At 40.0% G+C, this 20330-nt stretch overlaps 1 protein-coding gene across 4 annotated transcripts in view; it reads left to right on the top strand.

Moving 5' to 3' along the window:
• Window positions 1-20330, top strand: part of TSPAN9 (tetraspanin 9) — a 168839-nt gene that overhangs the window by 59819 nt on the left and 88690 nt on the right. For all 4 annotated transcript variants that reach the window (XM_059491366.1, XM_059491353.1, XM_059491368.1 and 1 more), the window contains one exon: window positions 17851-17930. In XM_059491366.1, the coding sequence (XP_059347349.1) occupies window positions 17868-17930 (63 nt within the window). In that variant the 5' untranslated portion in view covers window positions 17851-17867. The remainder of the gene's footprint in view (window positions 1-17850; window positions 17931-20330) is intronic.

Here is a 20330-nt window from a genome sequence, read left to right as displayed (position 1 = left end):
GCGTGCTGCTGTCTGCCCTGCCCTTTTCTCCCTCTTGTGCTGCTTTCCCTGAGGCATAACAACCCTGTTTGCACCTTACACTATTGGTTTTTGTCCTGTTGCAGGTATTTGCATTCCTAGGAAATTCCAGGTCTGAATTCCTATCTATCTTTCCTTACCTGGCCTATTTGTTGCAGCCCTTCTCTCTGTCACTCTCCTTGGCAGCTGTTTCCACCTTTGAGACTTGCAAGTCAGCTTATCCTCACTGGGTGCTGATGGTCCTGTCTGCAACTGCTCCTGTCTTTGCTTCTCTAGCACTGGGGTACAAATACAAGGCTTTGGTCAAATGTCTTCCCCTCCATGTATTACCCACTTTATCAAGCTGCTTTTCACTCTGCTCAGTTGTTGCTTGGTTGATGGTAGAAAGCTGGTTAAAAGCATATGCAGGCATGTAGAGATCAAGTGCAAATTCTGTAATTTGGTGTATTAAAGACCAGCGTCGCTGAATGCATAAATTCAACGGTTGGATTTTCAGTGTGATTAGAAATCCTCTGCGTAGAGTGCAAGGACAGTCAATATTAAAAGCTACCACTGCGAGAAAACCTGGAAGACTGAGATTGAGAAAATGCAGTCAGATGCCTTACAATAGCAATGGGGAGGAGAACATCTCTGTTTCCTGATGCTCAGTGCTCATGAGGCCACACCAGGCTGTACCCAGGGCTGGTCTTCCCAGTACCAGCTTGATGCTGACAAGCAAATGCAGTGAAGGGCCGCAAGGAGATTCCAAAGGGTCTGGAGCATATGCTGTTGAGAAGATGTAGGTAGCTGGTCTGATTTAGCTGGAAGAACAGGCTGATTTTCACAGCCTTTCTTTACTTAGGTAGTAGAGAAGACGGATTCTTCTGAGAAATCCTCAGGGAGTGCAAGAGCCAGTGGTCATGATTGGTGCCTCTGTAAGTCCCAAACAGAGATGAGGAAAAAAGTTTTTCCTGGGAGTGCTGCTGTGGGAAGAGTTGCTCTAGGAAGCTGTGGAATCACCAACCTTGGGAGTTCTCCAAATTCTGCTGGACAAGGTCTTAAGTAATATGATACAGCTTTGAAGCTTGCTCTGCTTTGACCATGGGGTTGGACTAGGTGATCTCAAGGGGTCCCTTTTACCCTGCATCATTCTGCAAGTCCAAACAGTATCCCTCAATGTTATATTGTAGCAGAATTTTATTGTTAAAATTTCATTTCATGTTAAAGAGTGATGAAGGGAGTATGTGAAAAAAAGGTTGAATTTTCCCTCTTTCTTACTCCTCAGTTTAAATAGTTTGTGTTTGGTGAGCTTTCTTGCTGTGCCACTATTGTGTGATTACTGTTTTTGTGAGATGGTAGCTAAAATGAAATGTCAGTATGAGTGAGGACTGGAAACTATAATGTTGACCTTCAAAAGAAAGCCAAGGTTTTTCTTAGCAATTACTGTCCTGAAAGTATAACCACTGGTAAAATAATGGGCCTGATATTAAAAGAGGATGCAAACTCAGAGTCTGCAGGGTGACAGAATTGTGAGCAATAACAACATGAGTTCATAAAGAATAAATCTTGCCAGACAATGTAATTGCTTTTTTTGATAGAATTGCAAAATTAATGATTTTAGGGAATCAAGAGGGAAGTAGGTATATGTTTACTTTCTAACATGAAGATTAATTGAAAATTGCTTGGGTAGGAAGAAAAAAGTTGGGTGAAATATAAACAGGAGCTGATTATCAGCAGTAGTGCAATGGTTATGTAGGTTGGGAGTTAGACTGGAGTTTTGTAACATTTCTGTTAATGATATGGCAGAGGGAGAGAGAAAATTCTCTTAATGAGCTTTGAAAACAAACTGGGAATTGTGAGCCTCAGAGCAGAAAAATAAGGGGGCGATGGGTTTAGACACATAAAGAGAAAATAAAATTATATTAAACTTGGAGAACTGTTAAATCAGGAGAGTATGTGGAGCACATATCCTAAACCAAAGTGGGGAGAGAAGTATTGAAAAGAGAGGCCAGTCTGTGATGCTGAAAATGGCAGCTGTGGTGCTAGAACCCCTTTTGAGCAGGGCACTCAGCCTTGCTCCTTCCTCTGTGTTGGGCCACTTTAAAGCCCTTCTCCAGGTCATGGGCTTGAAGGGCAGAGTACACTGAGCAGAAATTCACTTTCTGCTGCTGTTGTGATGTGTACTTGGGGCTACTCCACACATCGAAGGTGTGACTGCCCAGCTCCAGTTCTGTCTGTTACTGTTTAAAATTCTGCCAAGAGCAGAATGAATGAGTTCTGATTTTCTTTTGGATGGTTGAGCTCATTACAGACCTCTCCCTTCCTCCCCGTGTGCCCTGGCCAGACTGCAGGATCCCCCCTGTGCCCCTGTGACGGGGCTGTGCAGGGTGAGAGGCTGTGCAGAATGTGAACCCAGAATGTGTGTGTGCCCATCCTTCATGCAAGCTCCAGGTCAGGCTCGCACAGTGCTCTGCCTTGCTGCTATTGATACTCCAAACACATGCTGCTGAGCGTTGGCTTGGGTTTCCAGGCCTTGCACAGCACCCTGCCTGCTCCCTTCCCTCAGGTTTCACTGGAGACAGTCTGGATGCATAAATCTTGCTTCCTTAGAAATCCAGAGTGAGAATAAGTTACATGATTTGGGCCAGCATCTGTTACTGTTGCCATGTTGCAACTTCATTTATTGCTAAGAGGGAATTTTTTTCTCCCTAAGTGTGGAGACAGAGGCTGCCAGGATAAACTACAATTGGCCACTAAATGACTTAAGTTTATCAGTGTCCCTATTTCTTTTGGAGTTTAAAAAAAGTTTAATCTAATCTGCTGTATGTTCATCCCCTTTAACTCTTGTAGTAGTGTTATGTGTCTACTTAACTGTACTGACACGTTGAAATAACACTTCTGAAAATCTCAAGGATATCTGATCCTATTAGGAGCAGTAGAATTACTTATTACTTTTTAAATCTGTAGGAATGGTATCCTGCATATTTCAGATGTAGCAAGTTTTTTCCTTGGAGTTACAGCAGACAATGCTACTTTAACATAGAATATGGTCACTTGATATGGGAAGAAATCCTGTTGACAACCTGCATGGCTACCCAGATGAGCCTCAAAAAGATAAATGATGTCAGGGTATAAAAATCCTTTAGATTCTGTAAGAATGAAAGGAATGTACAACACTTTGGAAGTATGTGCCTAGGATTCTCTAACTTCATCATCAAAATTAATTGTGTTTTATAGTTACATGACTACTGGAAGTAGGGAAGTTAAAAATATTTTAGCTCTTTCAGCAGTTCCATCAAAATAGCTCTTTAGCATTATTAGCACCTGAGAATCAAAACCATATTTGTCTGCCTTCTTCATATATTATGCTCCTTGTGATATAGCACAGCAAAGGAAGCAAAACACTGTGAGGAAATGTTTTCATATGCTAATGTTTGCCCTTAGAACAGTTCATGTCAAAAAGGTTAGAGACAATATGACTAATAATCCTTCAAAATCCCAAGGAAAATAATGTACCATGTATGTCTGATGTAGAATGAAACATCTAGGGGGGGTCACCTCCATGACTGTCCACGACTGTTGAAAGCTCTAACAATAAAGCAGTTATTGGGGTATATGGCCAGATGTAGCACCTTTTTTTTTGTTGTTTTGTTTTGTTTTTTAAGTTTAAATGGATGCATCTAAAACTTTACCACCTTGTCAGGTCAGTGTCTTTAAATACCTTTCCACTCCCATGACATAGTGGCAACACCAAAAGAAACTCCACCATCTCTGTGCTCAAGGATCAAGCTTTCTTCTCCCATGTAAATAGTTTAATTTGGGATCTTACAGAAATTTACTCTTGAAGAGATTAAACCAGCCCTTCATCTGTGTGGCCAGTATATCTCTAGGGGCAGATGGATTGCCTTTAAATAATTACTAATCCCTGCTTTTTGGAAATGAATTACATTCCTTTCCTTGGGGAAGGTCCTTCATTCTGATAAATGCACTCTTGTATGGAATTCACACGCCAGTAGGAAAAAGAAACAGGGCATGGTGATGGGAAAGACTGGAATTTGGTGTGTCATTTCTTCTGCTAAACAAGAAATTTTTGCTGTTAAAGGAAGACAGTAGTTAACAGATTTGAAGGGATAACTACCAAATTAAGTCACAAAGTTCAGACAGACTTTATGATCTGCAGATACCCAATTGGTAGGATGAGGATGTTCCTAGTTTGTTAAATCTAGCTACTGAGAAGAAGCATCTCTTTTTCCCCCACCTCATCAGTGGGATTGCAGTTTCAATTTGCCAGTTTTTCACAGTGTGCAACTGTAGTTCAAGTCACTGCTACTCCAAGAAGTTCAGTGTCAGTCTTTCACAGTCTGAGTTTTGGATCTTAGAACAAAATGTTAGAATCTCAGCAAAGTCTAGGATGAAAGGAGATGCTGGAGAGCACGTGGTGCAACCTTCTATTGAAAGCAGGGCCCCAGTTCAGGTTATGTAGGCCCTGTCAAGCTGTCTTGAATATTTCCAGTAAGAGAGATTCTAACATCTCTCTAAGCAGTCTGTTCCAGTGTTTAATTGCTCTCCCACTGAATTTTTTTTTCACTTATATCCAGGTCAGCTTCTCTCCTGAGCAACCTCTTTCTATTGCTTGACTTGCCAACGTGCATACTTGTGAACAGAGTACCACCATCTTCTGTAACTGCTTTTTAGTTACTGAAAGGCATTTATTGGCCTTCTGGAAAGTGAGAGTGTTGTACATGTTAGGCAGCACATCTGTCCTGACCTTAATGTCTGCCCAAAGCCCTAATATTAACATTTTATGAAGTGGAAGTTTTATTTCAGAACAGCATATAGCATCTCTTGAGGGTATCTTAATTTGGAATTCTGTCCCTAAGCATGTACTTTTTCTCTTCTATAATACAAGCCAATGCTTTAAGTTTTCACACTATTGAGAGATGTGTGTCAAAAATGTGTATCTGTTTTTTTCATTTTGAAGGGTCCCCAGTTGCTTTAAAAATGTGGTTTAGAGATTATGCATAAGAGTACTGGTGACCAGCCTGTGAAATCTGAGAGGGAATCTGGTTGACAGAGCTTTGTAGCAGTCTGCCGTGTCAGGCCTTCAGTAGTCTGAGGGTTTTCTTTTCAGTGCTTGAGCGTGCAGGACACTGTAGAAATATGTTTCAGAATATTTGGCTTCTGAGCATTTGTTCTTTATATTAAAATAAAAATAACTGGATCCTTAATATGACTGATGCTTAAAATGCATAAAGATAGCTCTGTGATAGACACTTTGAAGGCTCTGGTGCCTGGGAACAATTTGTTAGGGAGCACTTTTTAGGGAAGAATTCATTATTCCCCACTCCCCGCTTCCTTCCTACAGCTTGGTATTGATGCAGTCTTTCAGATTCAGATATCATTGATATTTGATAGAGACAAACACAGCAGATGAAGTAGGTAGGGACAAAAGTGAGATACCTTTTCTATAAATGGAGCTAAAAGTGCTATAGAACAGCTATAGGCACTCTTTGGGGGGCACTGAACTTTGAAAAGATCAAGACACTTTCTTAGTCTTTTTTTTCTTTCAGCATAATACATAAGCCTGGCATCTAATTACAGGACAGGTGCAAAGCATCATTCTGCTTGGAAAAATATTACCTGTAAAGAGAAACTGCACCTTGCAACTAATCAGCTCTGTTCCCTTCGTATGTTCAGAGAGCCATAAGTCTTGATTCTGTTGATTAAGGCTTCATTGCTTTTGGTTTCCTTTCAACCTCATTTCCAGTGGTGTACCTCTCAGGGAGTGAGAGGAAATTTTTTTCTTCTCTTTTCTTTTAACTTACCGTATTACAGTTTCCAGAACTTTTCAGTGTACAGGGCAGAAAGCATTCAAGTTGATTTAAAAGTAAAAAACACAGGGAACTGAGATGACTTAATTTAGCAATCCTTGGAATACTAGAAACATGGGATTTCAGAGTGCAGTTCATGCAGTCAGGTTGGGTTGGAATCTTGTGTGTTTCAAGTACTGTGTTTCTTCTGGAAGTCACAAACCTACAGAATCTTTTCATGATTGTATCTACCAAATTTCTTTGCTTCAGCTTGTAGAAGGGAGGAACCCTATTACTGATAAATGTTTAGTATAACAGCTTCCATGCTGCTGGAATACAAACACAAAGTATTGTACATGACAGGCCTGTAATAAAACCATTGGCACAGAAGTGGGGGAGGAGAGGAGTGAGATATGCTCAGTTTAGAAAAGTTGTGTTTTAGGTATGGGATGAGATTGAGTTCATAAAGCTCTTCTGAAAAGTGTCTGGGCGGCTTGAGAGAATTTCTGTTACTTCTGAGTAAATGTTTGGCTGGAAAGGGACAAGTGCAACATAAGAAATGAGTATATGAGAAAAATAATACAGGAGAAGAACCCATCAGCTGGATAAAATCCAGGGAATTTTTCAGTTTGGGGGCACTCATGTCCACACCTGCATGTATCTGTTTATAGACATGGTGATTGTAGAGTTAAAACAACAACAAAAGTAAACAAAACATCACCAATGGATTATATTATTGCAGATTTACTTTTGGCTTGCTCTCCTGAAGGGAAGAAGTCTGGAAAGTCTTTTCAGTAAATTAGTTTAGATTTTAGATTACTCTAGACTTGGACATTCAGGAGAGAAGAGAGAAAGTTCAAACACATATTCGTGCTATGGGCATCAAATTTGATTCCTGCAAGGCATATTTGGACCCAAACTAAAGCTGTCTCCCCTTACATGATACTGCATTTCACAAGCCTTTACTTTCATTCATGTTGTTTAAAACCCCATCTGGATGCAGACCATTTGCTAAGCATTTATGGCCGTTGGTTGCTTCTGAAATAAAATGCCAGCATCCCAATTAATTTGTAAATGGAAAATATCTGCCTGTGATGAATTTATGAAGTGCAGCTTCTAAAGGCCAATTGATATTTCATACAATAGCTACTGCATACTTGTGGCACACCTAAGTAGATCAGAGCAGACTGAATGACACAAATAGTTTTCAGCCTACAAAAGGCTTTTTTTTTTTTTTCCTTTCAGATGCCTCTATGAGGAATTTTTGGAACATTGTTAGTTTCTGACTGCTGGTCAAGGGTATCTATCTTGGTTTTCTCATCTCTGAGAGACACTGATGGTACAATTAACTTTATCAAAATGAAGTGAATGTGGGCTTGGCTTTTGGGAAAGAGTCAAACATGCTTGCATCCATTCTTTACACCCCATATTAGGCTCTGAATGCCTGGTATTGCAGCTAGCACACAGCATTCTCTCCAAGTGTAAATGAGTCCTCCATAATGCAGATAAGGTCATAAAAATGATGTTTTCCCATTATATGTCTGCCTTTACAAAAGCTTGTTAATGAAAATACTGTAAAAAGTTAAGTAGCTCCTACTGTAAGTCAGGGAATTGAACTGCTGGATAGCTTTTTGTGACTTGACAGGCAGGGTCATGTCAAACTGGTTTTCCCCCCCTTTTCTTTCTTTTCCTCCTTTGTCATTTTAAATCTCTCACACCCTTATAACAAGAGCTGACACCAATCACAAAGCTCATGAACAGCAGTAGTGTTACATAAACCTGCTGGATTATAGTAAGAGGGTTACCTTGTTTTCATTATTACACCCTTTCTTGTATCTCATGCAGAATAGATGAGAACCATTTAGCTTCGTTCTTGTGAGATGAGTAGGGTGGCTAAAATATCTGCCTCCCCTTGGGATTTAAATCTGACTCTGTTGTTGGCAAAGCAAAAAGCATTAATTGCATGACTGCTACGTTACAGGCACATCCTATTTTAAATGTTGAAGTTGACCACATCCTACAGCGTTGCCATACAACGTGCTAGAAACTTCATTGTGAAGATAAATAAGCTTTACTGCAAGGGCAGATGCAGATGGTCAAATGCAACTATTTTTATAAATTTAAAGAGCTTTGAGACAGGAAGGAGACTGTGAACTTTGCTCAGGCTAGGTGTTTTAGGAGTTTGTTGAAAGGCGTAGAAATGCACCCAGCCCAAATCAGCAGGATGGAATGTGGCTGTTCTGCAGTGCTTTGATCAGAACTTGAGAAGTGCTGTTAATGGCAGTGAAGGTATGATCCAGTTACCTTGAATTACTCAAAATCTGTTTCTTATGAATTCAGAAACATCTGCCTTCAAAGAAAAAAGGAGCTTTGTGATAGGAGTTGTTAGGCTATGTAGCTTGGTGTCACAGTTGATAGACTGTGGTCAGGGAGGGCCAGGAGTAGACTGAGGACTGGATAGCTGTGTGGACTAGACCCCACCCTTGTTTCCAGACATTTCTGCCCAGAGTCACACTGGGGGCCCAACAGGGGAACCTGGTGCTGTGCCATGAAGTCAGCCCTCTCCAATGCCAGCTTCATCTGTGAGGCCATTGGCTCTGGGCTGGTGCTTAATTAATTCATTTGGTGGTGTGACTCGTCTCTGAAAGCTGACCCTCTTTGACCTGAAGGTGGGACTTGGGGTTAGGTTTGGGTTGGAAATGCTGCTGGAAGACAGGCTTTTGATAACTCATAGACATGAGGTGATGATGCTGCAGTAAGGCATTCAGTCTGCCACTTCCAGTGAGTCTGAGGTTGGAGGCTGTGGCTGGTGATGAGTAGCTGCCCATTGAAGACATCTGGGTCTCTGCCAGCCCTGACACAGTGGTTTTAAATGTCCCCATTCATGGAATGACACCTGTTTGTGTTTAAGTGCCAAAAAATGAATATTTTAGCAATGAAGGAATTCATTCAATTGTGAAAAGAATGTGCTTAGAAATGTTCCTTCATGGCATAACTGAGCAGGTTTCAGAGATGTGTGCTGCCTTTCAAAAAGGAATGCTTACATCATTCTCTTGGTTCTTTCTTCACATGGAGCCATTTGTATGAGGGTTTTTTCAATTTGTTGGTTTTTAAGTTTAATAGTTCTGCTAATACATAGACACCAGCTGTCAGTTAATTCAAAACAGCAGACTGCTAGTGAAAGATAGCCTCTTTGGAACAGATGTTAGAGAAGATCCACCTGATTTTGTTCAAGAGACTTGTACACGTTGGACGCAGTTACAAGAGTTACTGTATTAATGAAATACTGCTGCACCATCCAAGAGAAATAAGGGATATCATCTCTCATGATAGGCAAAACCCTATCTAGCTAGCTTTCTTTAATCTTTAGTCAATATAGGAGATGTAAAAACTTAAACTGTCATTTAAAGTGGGAGTGGAAGAGAAGCACTCAGATCATGTACTCTACCTCTGCAGAAATTGGTGTTAAATAAGAAGAATCCTTTTCAGTTCCTCGCCCCTGCTTTCTTTTTTTGTTCTTTAATTTTTAAAGCATGATTTTGGAGATCTGTTTTGTGATGTTTCCTCACACAGTAGTGTCGGGGATGTGATGCTGCTGCCTTCCTGCCTCTGGCTGGCAGCTTTCTGGTCCCTTGATCTTATTTTTTCTGTATGCAAAGTAAAGAACATTTCCCTGCATACACTTTTTTTTTTTTTTTTTTTTTTAATGTGTGTACTGGATGGAGACAGCAGCTTGAACCACATATTAATGGATGGCCAAGAGTTGTTTTGGATTATGTCAGCATCTTTACAAGGACTCCCTCTCTTGAGGGTGGTCTTCTTGGTGACTTTACAAGGAATCAGTATTAGACTCATATCACTGTAGTGAGAAAACTCCCTTTCTTCTACAGGTAAGATACAAATTTAAAATACAAGGGTTTTCCTGTTAAGCCTGAAAAATTTTCAGAGCCAAAATTTGAATCTGAAATAGAAAAGCAGAATGGGGATGATGGAAGAATGTCTATTGAATCTGAGTAACTTCACTTTCATAAAGAAAAGGTTGATAGAAACAGAATTGATTAAATTTATTTTGAATCTGAACATTGACTCTTGTCCTTTAAAAAGGTGATCTTTTCATCAGCAGATTGGGAAAGATTATGGTAGAAACATAGCTCAATTAGAAAGAAGCCCTAAGATGGTTAACTGAAATTATTAGGGAGTCAGAGAATTTTCAATAACATGACATGCTGAAAAGTGCTTAGTTTAATGAAGGACAATAACATAGGATGTAATAGAGGATTACAAACTAATGAATTATGGGATGAGGATGAATATCCAGACAGAGGATAGAGCTGCAAAGCTTAATTATGGTAGTGAATAAGATGAAGATGCTGGGTTTTTTGAACATGATGCATATCTGTGGAACTCACTGCCCTAAAATATTGAGGTTAAGTTCTCAGCAGAATTAAGGATTAACTCTTGATGGAGATGAAAAAATGTATTCATTGTTATGGAAGATGAGATACACACCCTGTAATTAAAAGGGATACAGATTCTTAAGCTAAAAGTCATAAACAGACTGTTCCAAAGCATCTGTTAAGCTCTGCTGCCTGGTAGGATAGGCCTATCTGCTTGGGCACATGCTGTTCTTTTTGCCCTCATATTTCCTATTTTCTCTCACCTGCTAGAGGGAGAATTGGTAAGGTAGTTTTGGGAGTTCAGGAAAAAACCACAGTGGGGTTTTTTCCCCCCAGAACCAGCTGTTAATGTCTATTTTTCTGTTTGGAGATTAGGCTGTGTACGGGTTGACTTTCTCTACGTATGTACACTGCCAAGCCCAAGGAGACTCTGATTTCCAGATTTCTTAGAAACAAACAATAAATAGACTCTCTGGATTTTAGCTCTTAAAGGTGAAACTAACAATGGTGAATTGTATTCTAACATAATATTTACAGTGCTTCTTTCAGATGTAACATATTTCATTATGTTTGTGAAGTGAAAACCAAACCCCAAAAGATCCCTGTATATATTGCAAATGTTTTGATTTAAAAGCTTAAACATTGGTAGCAGGATTTCTATTTTCTCTTCTGTTTTTCTGTTGTTTTGGAAACTCAGACATTCTTTTTGCTCAGTCTGAGGGCCCCTGAGGAACAACTGGGACAACACACTGAAGGTGTGACATAATCAAAATTTCTTAGCTTTTGGACCTCATAATGCATTTTAATCTGGGTGCCCCACATCTCCTGTGCATTAGCATATCACCTCATCAGCTGTAATTGACCACAGTGGGTTAAGGTTCTTGACATGATTTACAACTAATTCCTCTATACAATTTGGAGACAGAATCTCATTCTGTCCCTGGTGTGAAATCCTAAATGAGAAGTCTCAGCCATATGCACATTATTACCAGTAAATGATTTTTAGTGGAAATCCCAGGGACCAAACGGAGTGTTTGGCACCGTGAAAAGTCTTACAGCAGTATCTTGTTTTCTTGGTCATCCAGGCAGTGAGGACCCCATATTAGAAGGATAAACTTATCTCACTGAGATATATTAATATAAACTAGTAAGTATTAATTTAGGCCATTCAAAGAGATTTAACCTTTTTTTACCTCTCTACCCTGGGGAGGCAAGGAGTGTTACTCATCAGAGGCAACCAGGAGCTGCTGTGCTCTTGTTTTTGTCATAGAAACAGATTAATTCATTTTCTTTCCAGTAACAATGTGAAGAAGTAGAATTTCTCTTGCTGAATTCAGGAGGTGGGTGTTGGATTGAGGTGCCTAGACACTCAATTCCTGTATCTGTAAGAAAAGATTCTTTACCCACAGATCTCAAACTCAGTGCCTCCTCAGTGCTGCTCCTTCACACAGTTCCTGCATCTGGGAGTGCTGTCTCACTCCTCTCTCTCTGCAAGTCCTCTTTTTCTTCAGCCATGCTAAAACTAGGTGGAGTCTCAGGACATGGAGTTCAGCCTCCAAAAATCCATCTGATCATCCTGATTTTCCTTCCAGCTTATGTTGTATGCATATCTACCTATCCCAGATCCTTTTACCTGGCCTCTGGAGCCGGCTTTCTTCTGCAGGAGGAATTGAGGATCAGGTGATGCCTTTTGGATGCTTTTGGTTGTGCTAGAATGTGAAGAGAGAGGGGCATGAAGCTGTTGCCTCTCACAAAACATTGGGATTGTTTGCTGGTCAGGTCACAGGCACCAGCTGTGGGTAAGCCAGTTTCTTAATGAATCCAATCTCCCCCTCCATCAGCTGTCTGTCCACTGAGTGCCAAAGGAAACAGTGGTTTTCTGACCATAAGAGAAATGGCTGCTCCTCATGCTAGTAGGGAAACTAAGTGTGCATTCCACTCTTCTCTGAACACTTGGTAGTGATTCTTTTTTAGCATTTGTATCAAACAAGCTGTTCATATGGGCTCTAAATAATGTGTGAAGCTATGATCAGTGATTGGAGACTCCAAAGCTGAAGTTACAGTAGTTCTTTTTCTAATGGAATACTTCTCTTAGTGGAAAATGAAAGTGTGTCAAAGGTTAAATACGGTTTGGGCTATTTGATTCTAAGAAACATAGGCAGATTTCAAAATTTGTCTACCACACAAAGTTGCCCTTGAAATCTACCTTGTTTTTGTCCAATCCCATGGTCGGCAGAATACTTTGGATTTACAACATCCAAGCTGGAGCTTGACAGGCCCCAGGATGTGCATTACAACTGTCAGAGCATCCAGGCTTTTGGTTATAAATTCTGCAGCATTGGAAGAACTCAGAACGCCAGGCATTTTAACTTGCTGGTGTCTGTAAACTTTTTGGCATGAAACCAAGAGCATGGAAGACCTGAGAACCCTGTGGTTTTGCCTCTCATGTGATCCTAATTTCAGTTCTATTCTTTGGACATCTTTTTCCCTTTAAGCTTATTCCGTCGTCAGTGTTGGTTTGGTGTTTATTTTAATTTGAGCTTTCAGCTGTATGCAACCTTATGTCAGTTGTAAGCTATTATTTTCAGCTTTTGTTCCTTATCTCCTTCTCATGGACTTCCAGGATACAGAGCAGTGGCTGGAAAGATGTAGTTACTGAGTTTATACTCAACAATCTCTGTTCTTTGCCTATCTAATGTACCCTGAGGATGGCTTGTAAAATTGAGTTCCTGGTCAATATAATTCGAAAGAAAAGACTGAATTTAAGAACCATAGCCTTTCAACACTTGGTAGCATATGCATTTGTACATCTCTCTGCAGGGCTCAGTACTGTTCTGAAGTCATGTGGCAGCGTTACTAAAACTCGTGATTTGAAAAATAATTAATTTGAGAATGGTGCAGTGGTTAGTGAGCTAGCTGAGGACGTGTGAGACAGATTTGGTTTGCTTCTCTGCCAGCAGTTCCCTATTCATCCTCAGCAAACATCTTGGTCCTCGAGTTCTCCATATTTAAAATAGTGACAGTAGCATTATCCTACCTAATAGAAATTGCAAGATAAAATATATAATAAGGTCTAAAATGGCTTGTGTACCATGGTGACTGGAGTTTTTCCTTTTTAAAAAACCCATAGAGTTTCATATTTTATTTTCAGGAATCATGGGAGACATAAAAAAAGCCTAAGATATTTTCGCTCAGCCTTCAGTATTTTTTCCTGTTCTTTCCTGTTGTAATCCCTCTCCCTCTCACTGGATCAGCAATCTCACTGAAGGGGAATGTCAAGTGAAATTGACTTGAGACTTTTAAAAGGGGGAAAAAAGTTCATTTTTTTTCTATATTGCTGGGGTACCTTTTATAACTGTATTGGGTATTTTAAAATCTGTGTTTATAAATATGTTTATAAATTGGTCAGCTTTTGCTGTTTTGCAGCACGATTCCTTAAGCCAGTTGTGCAAGAACAGCTGAGGAGGGCAGAAGCAAACAGAGGGGTCCGGGAGCACTGTATCTGGGTGTAATTGGCACTAGGTTCTGGTGAGATTAAACTACAGAATGAGAAAAGAGATTAAATAATTTGTGAAAATCAGAAAGAAATGAAGATGCTGGGATGTGTGCTTTGGGGACTGTGGTGGACTGTTCCCAGGAGGGAACCAAATAAAACAGTTTCAGTAGGAGAGCCAGCCTATGCTTTTTGACCATATTAATAGTACTCTTCCTTTCCATTTTTTGACTACACCCATTAATTGAATCATGACATCGATTTTCATACCTGCTATCAAAAAGTGGCCTAAATTTTTACCCTTAATATTTGGAAGAGCCATTTAAATGCAAAGGATTGTTTATTGCCTTGTCCCAGGCATATACACGTGGGACTGAAATTATTTTCTTGATGTGAAGGCATCACTCAGCAACAAAATTCTGTGATTCAGTAATCAAACATTAATGAAGTACAGAGTGAGCTTTTGAATGTTTTTCATGCCCTGATTACTAAACAGAGGTAAGATCTGTAGTGAAGCAAAATGTGTTTGTCCTCACGCTGAGGTTGTGCTGTTGAGTGGGACCCTGAAAGGTGCTGTTGCCACGCAGCAACACCTTCTGCTGAAGTCTCAGTCAGAGGCAGAGTTGAGTGCAATGGCTGGTCAAAACACAGCTGGATGGACTGCTTACAGCTTTTTCACCATTTACTTTATCAGCAAGTAAGCAGCCCTGTGTGGTTTATTAACTGAGTACCTGAGCACTGAGTTGGAGTTGCAGCAGCAGGAAGTGGCTTCTAATCTGTAAAGACACACCGTGGCTGCAAATTCAAGTGGCTGAAGGTTACTCAGGCTTGTAAAATCTCCCTGGTGGCCACAGCGTAACCATAAGAGAGTCATATGTTTTCTTGCTACACAGCAGGAGGAGAGGCTGATCTGGAGCCGTGTTTTCCCCACTGCTCATTGCTCAGGTCTGGATTTTTAAGCTGTCTGTTGACTTTACGTGTGTCTTTGCTTGGGACTCTTCTGAAGTACAAACTGTGCTGTAGACCAATGATGGAGATCTCTTAATGGAAGGTACATTAGAGGTAATGGTGCAGTAAACCAGTATTTTGCAGTATTTGGAGGTAAAAATAGAAAACTGGAAAACTTCATTAAGTTCTAATAATGAAAACTTGAAAAAAAAAGGTTGGAGGTATAGTTGGTTTGCTTTATTTTTCCTAACCACCAGTAGAAAGTTTCCACTGTTTACAAACTATGAGAGTATTTGTGAAAATTTTTTTGCTTATTACAGAATATTCTTTGAATTTTTTTAACCTTGAGGAGAATGGATTCATTATTTTTGTCATGTACTTTCAATGGGAAGGCAAATATTTATATTGTGCTAATTTTCACAAGTGCACAGCAAATTTTTTTTTTTCTGTAGCTAGTCTAAGTCAGTGTAAATTTTATGGCAAACCAAAGGGTGGAAAAACTAAAAAGCTAAAAATGCTTTAAAGTACTTGTGTGTTCTCACAATTTTTTGGCTGAGAGCTCAGTTTTGTATGACAAGTGAAAACCGCTGAAAATATCTAGCTGCAGCATTGGTTTGCAGTGGTACAACTTTACACTTCCAGTAAGTGAATTTCAAACAGAAATTCACTTTGAGTCTTCTAAATTCATACTCAGACATGTGGCTTGTGTTCCAGTGTGAGTTATCCTGCAGGATCTGGTGTCTGAGGCAGGTACCTGGCTGTGACCTGAAGGTTGCTTCCATGTGTTTTGCTGAGAAGGTTGCTTCTTGATAACTGCTTATGGTGAAGTTTGTACGTGCACTGTAGTCATGCATAGAAATGCCCCTTCTACTTTGGTCAAGGCTAATTTATCTTTTTTTACTTGGGAGTTTTGTGTGTAGCTTATTCTGTTGTCATGCACAGTGCTGAGCAGTCATCCTGCTGTCCTCTTTCTGATGGACACATCTAATGCAGGGAGCTTTGAAATTACTTTTGAAGAGCTAAGTGAACAAACGTTGTTGATATGGGCTTGGACCTGCCTGTTGTTAAAATCTTACTTCAGAGCAGAAAAGGTGAGAGAGATATTAGACATTCAAATACGGCTTATTTAATATCCTTTATTGATGGAGGGATCTTTTAGCAGAAAAAGGCTGTCAAGAAAGGTACCGCACTGCTTTAGGGTGTTGATTCTGATGTTGTTACATAAAAGTTACAGAATCCTTAGAGGCTTTTGGCCGTAGATATGCAAGATTGAATGAATGTTACATTGTCTTTTTTAAAAGATACTAGAGATAACCATGAACAGTGCATTTTAATGAGCGTGTGGAGGGTCAGTTGAAAATTGCATAGAATTTTGCTTTTCCTGGTAGCCGTATTTCCTTCACAGGGGCCTCCTACTGCGGTTTCTTTCTTTACAGAAAGAAAAGAATAACCTGCATTTTAAGTCTGCTATAGCACTTTGCACCATTGGTGTGCTGCTTTTGTGCTTATGACAAAATGACAAATTTGGGAGTATGGGGAGTAGTGACCTGAAGTGCTTCTCTACCTCTCCTCCAGGCACTTGCATGCATATGCGCAGGCACATGTACACAGTCGTGCCCTCCCTGTTTCAGAGTCCTAGCAGGCATGTTGCACTCCTCTGTGGAGAAGAAATGTGGCATTTGGGTCAGTGTTTCTAGTTCACAGACAACCTGTGATGTAAGATGGCTTATTGCTGTGCACAACAAGAATCTCTGATGTACTTGTTAAATAGCGTGTAAAGAGCTGCAGGCTCAGATCCCCTCACGTTTTGGGAGTTTTAAGAATTGAATTATGACCTCGTGAGAGGCAGCAGCTCTGTCTGGTTAATTATATCACAGGTGATGGTGCTGCGTTATGTGCACGTACAGCTGAGATGTGTGCCTAAGCAGTGTATGCTGGGTGCTAGCCTATTCTCATTGCTTGTCCCGTGGGATTTGTTTACGCCAGAAAAAAATGTAAGTGACTGTTAATGAGCAGAGAGAGGTTAGCACCTGTCTATCTAATCCATACTTTTTCTTTATTTTATTGCATCGAAGGAATATCACTGCCTAACGGTTCTAGCGCATAAACAGCTAAACAGTACTTGACATTTAAAGAGATTTTCTGTTGTGCACTTGTATAGTCAAGAGTAATTCTAATCCTATTAAAGATATTATGTCATGGAGGCGTGTCCTGGAGGAGAAGGCTTCTGCTAACTGGCCCGATGGAAAGCAGAGGGGAGGGGCGAGCAGGAGGGCGGATTTATTACTCGATAGTTAGGTCAGGGATTTCTGTGGGAAATGCCCAGTGGTTGCAGTTGCTGATGATTTCACGGCAACAGCAGTGAAACACAGAGTGCGCTCCGGTAGCGGGTTACTGAATGAGACACTGCAAATGGGTGGAAAGAAAAAAGACAGCGTGTGAGAGAGAGTCAGAGAGACACAGAGAGGGAAGCTGAGAGCAAGGAAAGTGCTCCGGCTCGAGGAGAGTCTCCCAGGTGTACTGCAGAAGCTTTTTGGAAATGGATGCAAGGACCATCTGCTGCCTATAGATTAGAGACTGTAGACTAGGAGTGCAGAGAAAGAGCTTATGGCTCTTTTTAATAAAAATCAAAGTTCTGCATAACTGATTCATCAAGATAAATCATGAGTATGCTCTTGCATGGGATATTAATGTATAAATCCATGCTTCAGACAGACAGAGTTCAGCTTTCATTGCTATAAAAAATAAACCCAGCAACAATGCAGTGAATAAATTCTGCAGTGATTATCTGATTTATGTACGAAGAAAAAGAGAAGCAAAGCACAGACAGCTCTTAGCGCACTGTGGCATTTGCAAGGCACTGCATTTAATGCTGAGAGATGCTATACATTAAATCTGACAACTGTGAAAAGAGAGATCATGGAGAAGTCAAGTAGTGAGGATTCTTCAATTCACCGGAGTCCATCTTTGGATAGCAAAGACTCAGATTTTGCTAAACCTTCTACCTCAGGGAGGCAATTTGGTCGAGGTTTTACTGCAGGAGCTTTCTATGGTACAACTGGATCACGCACACAGAGCCACACTGGGGTCGGAACCGGGACCGGCGCTGGGACTGGAACTGGCGTAAAAAGTGAAAAATACAGTGCACCCAAAGGCAGCAAATACGTGGTCTTTTACCTGGATCTATCCTTTGTTTTCCTTTTAGAATTTAAGAAGTGCAACATGGCAAGAGGCTGCCTGTGTTGTTTGAAATACATGATGTTCCTTTTCAATTTAATATTTTGGGTGAGTACTGCCTTTTCAGTTGCCTTCATCTGTTAGTGTATCCTGTACTGCTGCATTATGTGTATAGTGCATCTCTGAAGCAGTACTGTAAGTTCTCTCCTCCCCTCCCTCTCTCTCATACCTGCTTGGAATATTTTCATTGTTAAACTTGTGTCTATTGGGAAATACACATGCTTTCTATATCTTTATTGCTACCTGATTGTTGTAGTTTGGCTTCTGATTGCTCAGACTTGCTATTCTAATGTGCTTTCAACCGGGTTATCTAAGAAAGGGCAGAATTGTTGCCCTTTAAGGAAGACCAGAATTATTGTAGCATTAAAATCCTGCAGTGGCTGGATTGTTGCATTCTGTTGTAATACTTGTTTTGAAAAAAGCTTAAGGTTAATTTTTAAAATATATTTTCATTGTCACTATAAATCTCATTTGCTTTGTGTAAACTTCATTTGACAAAGTGTTTTTTGCATTTGAAGGAAGTTCTGCCCCATTTCTCCAATTAAAAACAGTAAATCTTGTATGTTCTAACCTCTTAAGGTCTCAGCATAAATGTAAAATGTCTGGAATGGTGATTTAATATGGGTTCAGTTTCAGCTGCAATTGTACACATTGTGTGAAGTTGGGGACTTGCACTTGCTTCTCAGGGATCAAAATTGATTTTCCTCCATCAGCCAAGAGGCGTGAGGAGTTGCAACAATGAATGTTTCAGCCAGCAAGTTAAAAGCGTAATGGCTACTTAGAGCAAAGTATTGTCACAACAGGGAAGGGAGAAAAGTTAAGTCTTCTACCAGCTAAGCATCCTTCAGTACCGTATTTTTAAGGAAATCACAGGCTCATTGAAGTACTGAGTATTCATGAATATAACCCAATATGAAAGTGTTTGCTTAGTTTGAAAGCAAAGGTCACTTTTTTCCTGGTGGTTACAAAGCTTGGGCATGTGAACAAAACCATTCATGGTTGGGATCCAGAAACATACAGTAAGCTTCATAAATAAATGAAAACACCATCCTGGGATTTATTTTTGAAAAAGGGGCATTAGCAGTCTAGTTCAAATAGCTACCTCTGTTGTACAGATATCATTGTTCAAATTAGAAGCCTTACTAGCTGGTTGTCTGTTTATCTTGACCCACTTACTGAAATAACCTCTAAGAGCAAGAGTTAATGGGAGATTTGGTGCAGTGTTGAACCGCTCATGCAACAGTGAGCTTTTATCAGTAATAGACCGAAATGCTAGACTGAAATTACTCAACTTGTGGGCATCTTACTGAAATAGAAAGATAGAACTGATCACTGAAGAACATCTGATCAAAGTTCACTTATGATTTTAATTTTTTTTCTTTTTCTGTACACATACCCTACTAGACAGTTGCCATATGTATTTTTGGAATAAATAATTTTAAACACACCATATGAATATCAAACTGGCTATTTGACTCAGTGCTGCATTACTTTGACACCTTGAACTATTTTTTTTCATATATTTATGTGGCGACTAGTTTTAGAAAAGCTTTTATCTGGTCTCATTACTCATGTCCTCTGTGATCTGTTATGTAGGTGTCTCTTACTCCTTACCTTCCTAGATGCAACATCTTTCTTTGTTTTTTTCTTCTTCCCAAGCAGCAATTTTCTTGACTCTGCATCAGACCTTCAGAGTCCTTTTTTTCCCCATTCCTTGAACTCACAAGAACATTTCAGACTTCATCTGTGTGCTCATCTCTGTCTGCTCAGCTCCCACTGGACTTTTGTACAAACACATTGCTGCTTAGGTTAAAACTAGCCTACCATCTGGAACAGTTCTCTAGTGTCCTGTGCTTCTTCAGTTCTTACCCATTTCTCCTAATCCCCTTCACACTCTCCTTACCATGTCTTTTGTGGTAAGGCTTATATCACTTTTGTTTCTGTTACTAAACTTTATCACCACATTTCTAGCCAATATTCTAAAAATGCCTTTTTTAAAAATGTGAACTATGCTATTCAGAATGAAAATAATGCTCTGGCCTGGTGAATCTGAGAGATTATTAAAAAATGCTAAATGAAAGATGTCAGGTTCTTTTCAAAGTAGTTTACAATAGACATGTGATCCTTCAGCCTGGTTTTAATTGCTCAGAAGTCCTCCCTTCTTAACTGTAGCTGTCTTATACTCAATTTTGCAAGCCAGAATGATGTTCCTGTGCATTCTTCCAGTTTTGTTGTATTCTTTTTTTTCTTTTTTTGACTGTGCTGCTTTATTGTTTGAGACATTCAAATGAACAACATCATCCTTTGATTCCTGGGAATGCAACTAGAATGAAGCACACTACACTATATGTTTTCTGTAGTTTGTCACATCTGGCTTCATACTTGGAACCTCCACTGGTTCCATCATGAATATATCCGAGAGGTTGTGAATGTTTGACTCTGTGCTCC

Source organism: Ammospiza nelsoni, chromosome 2 (assembly GCF_027579445.1).
Source record: "Ammospiza nelsoni isolate bAmmNel1 chromosome 2, bAmmNel1.pri, whole genome shotgun sequence".
Taxonomy (NCBI): Eukaryota; Metazoa; Chordata; class Aves; order Passeriformes; family Passerellidae; genus Ammospiza; species Ammospiza nelsoni.
This window is presented reverse-complemented; position numbering and strand designations above follow the sequence as displayed.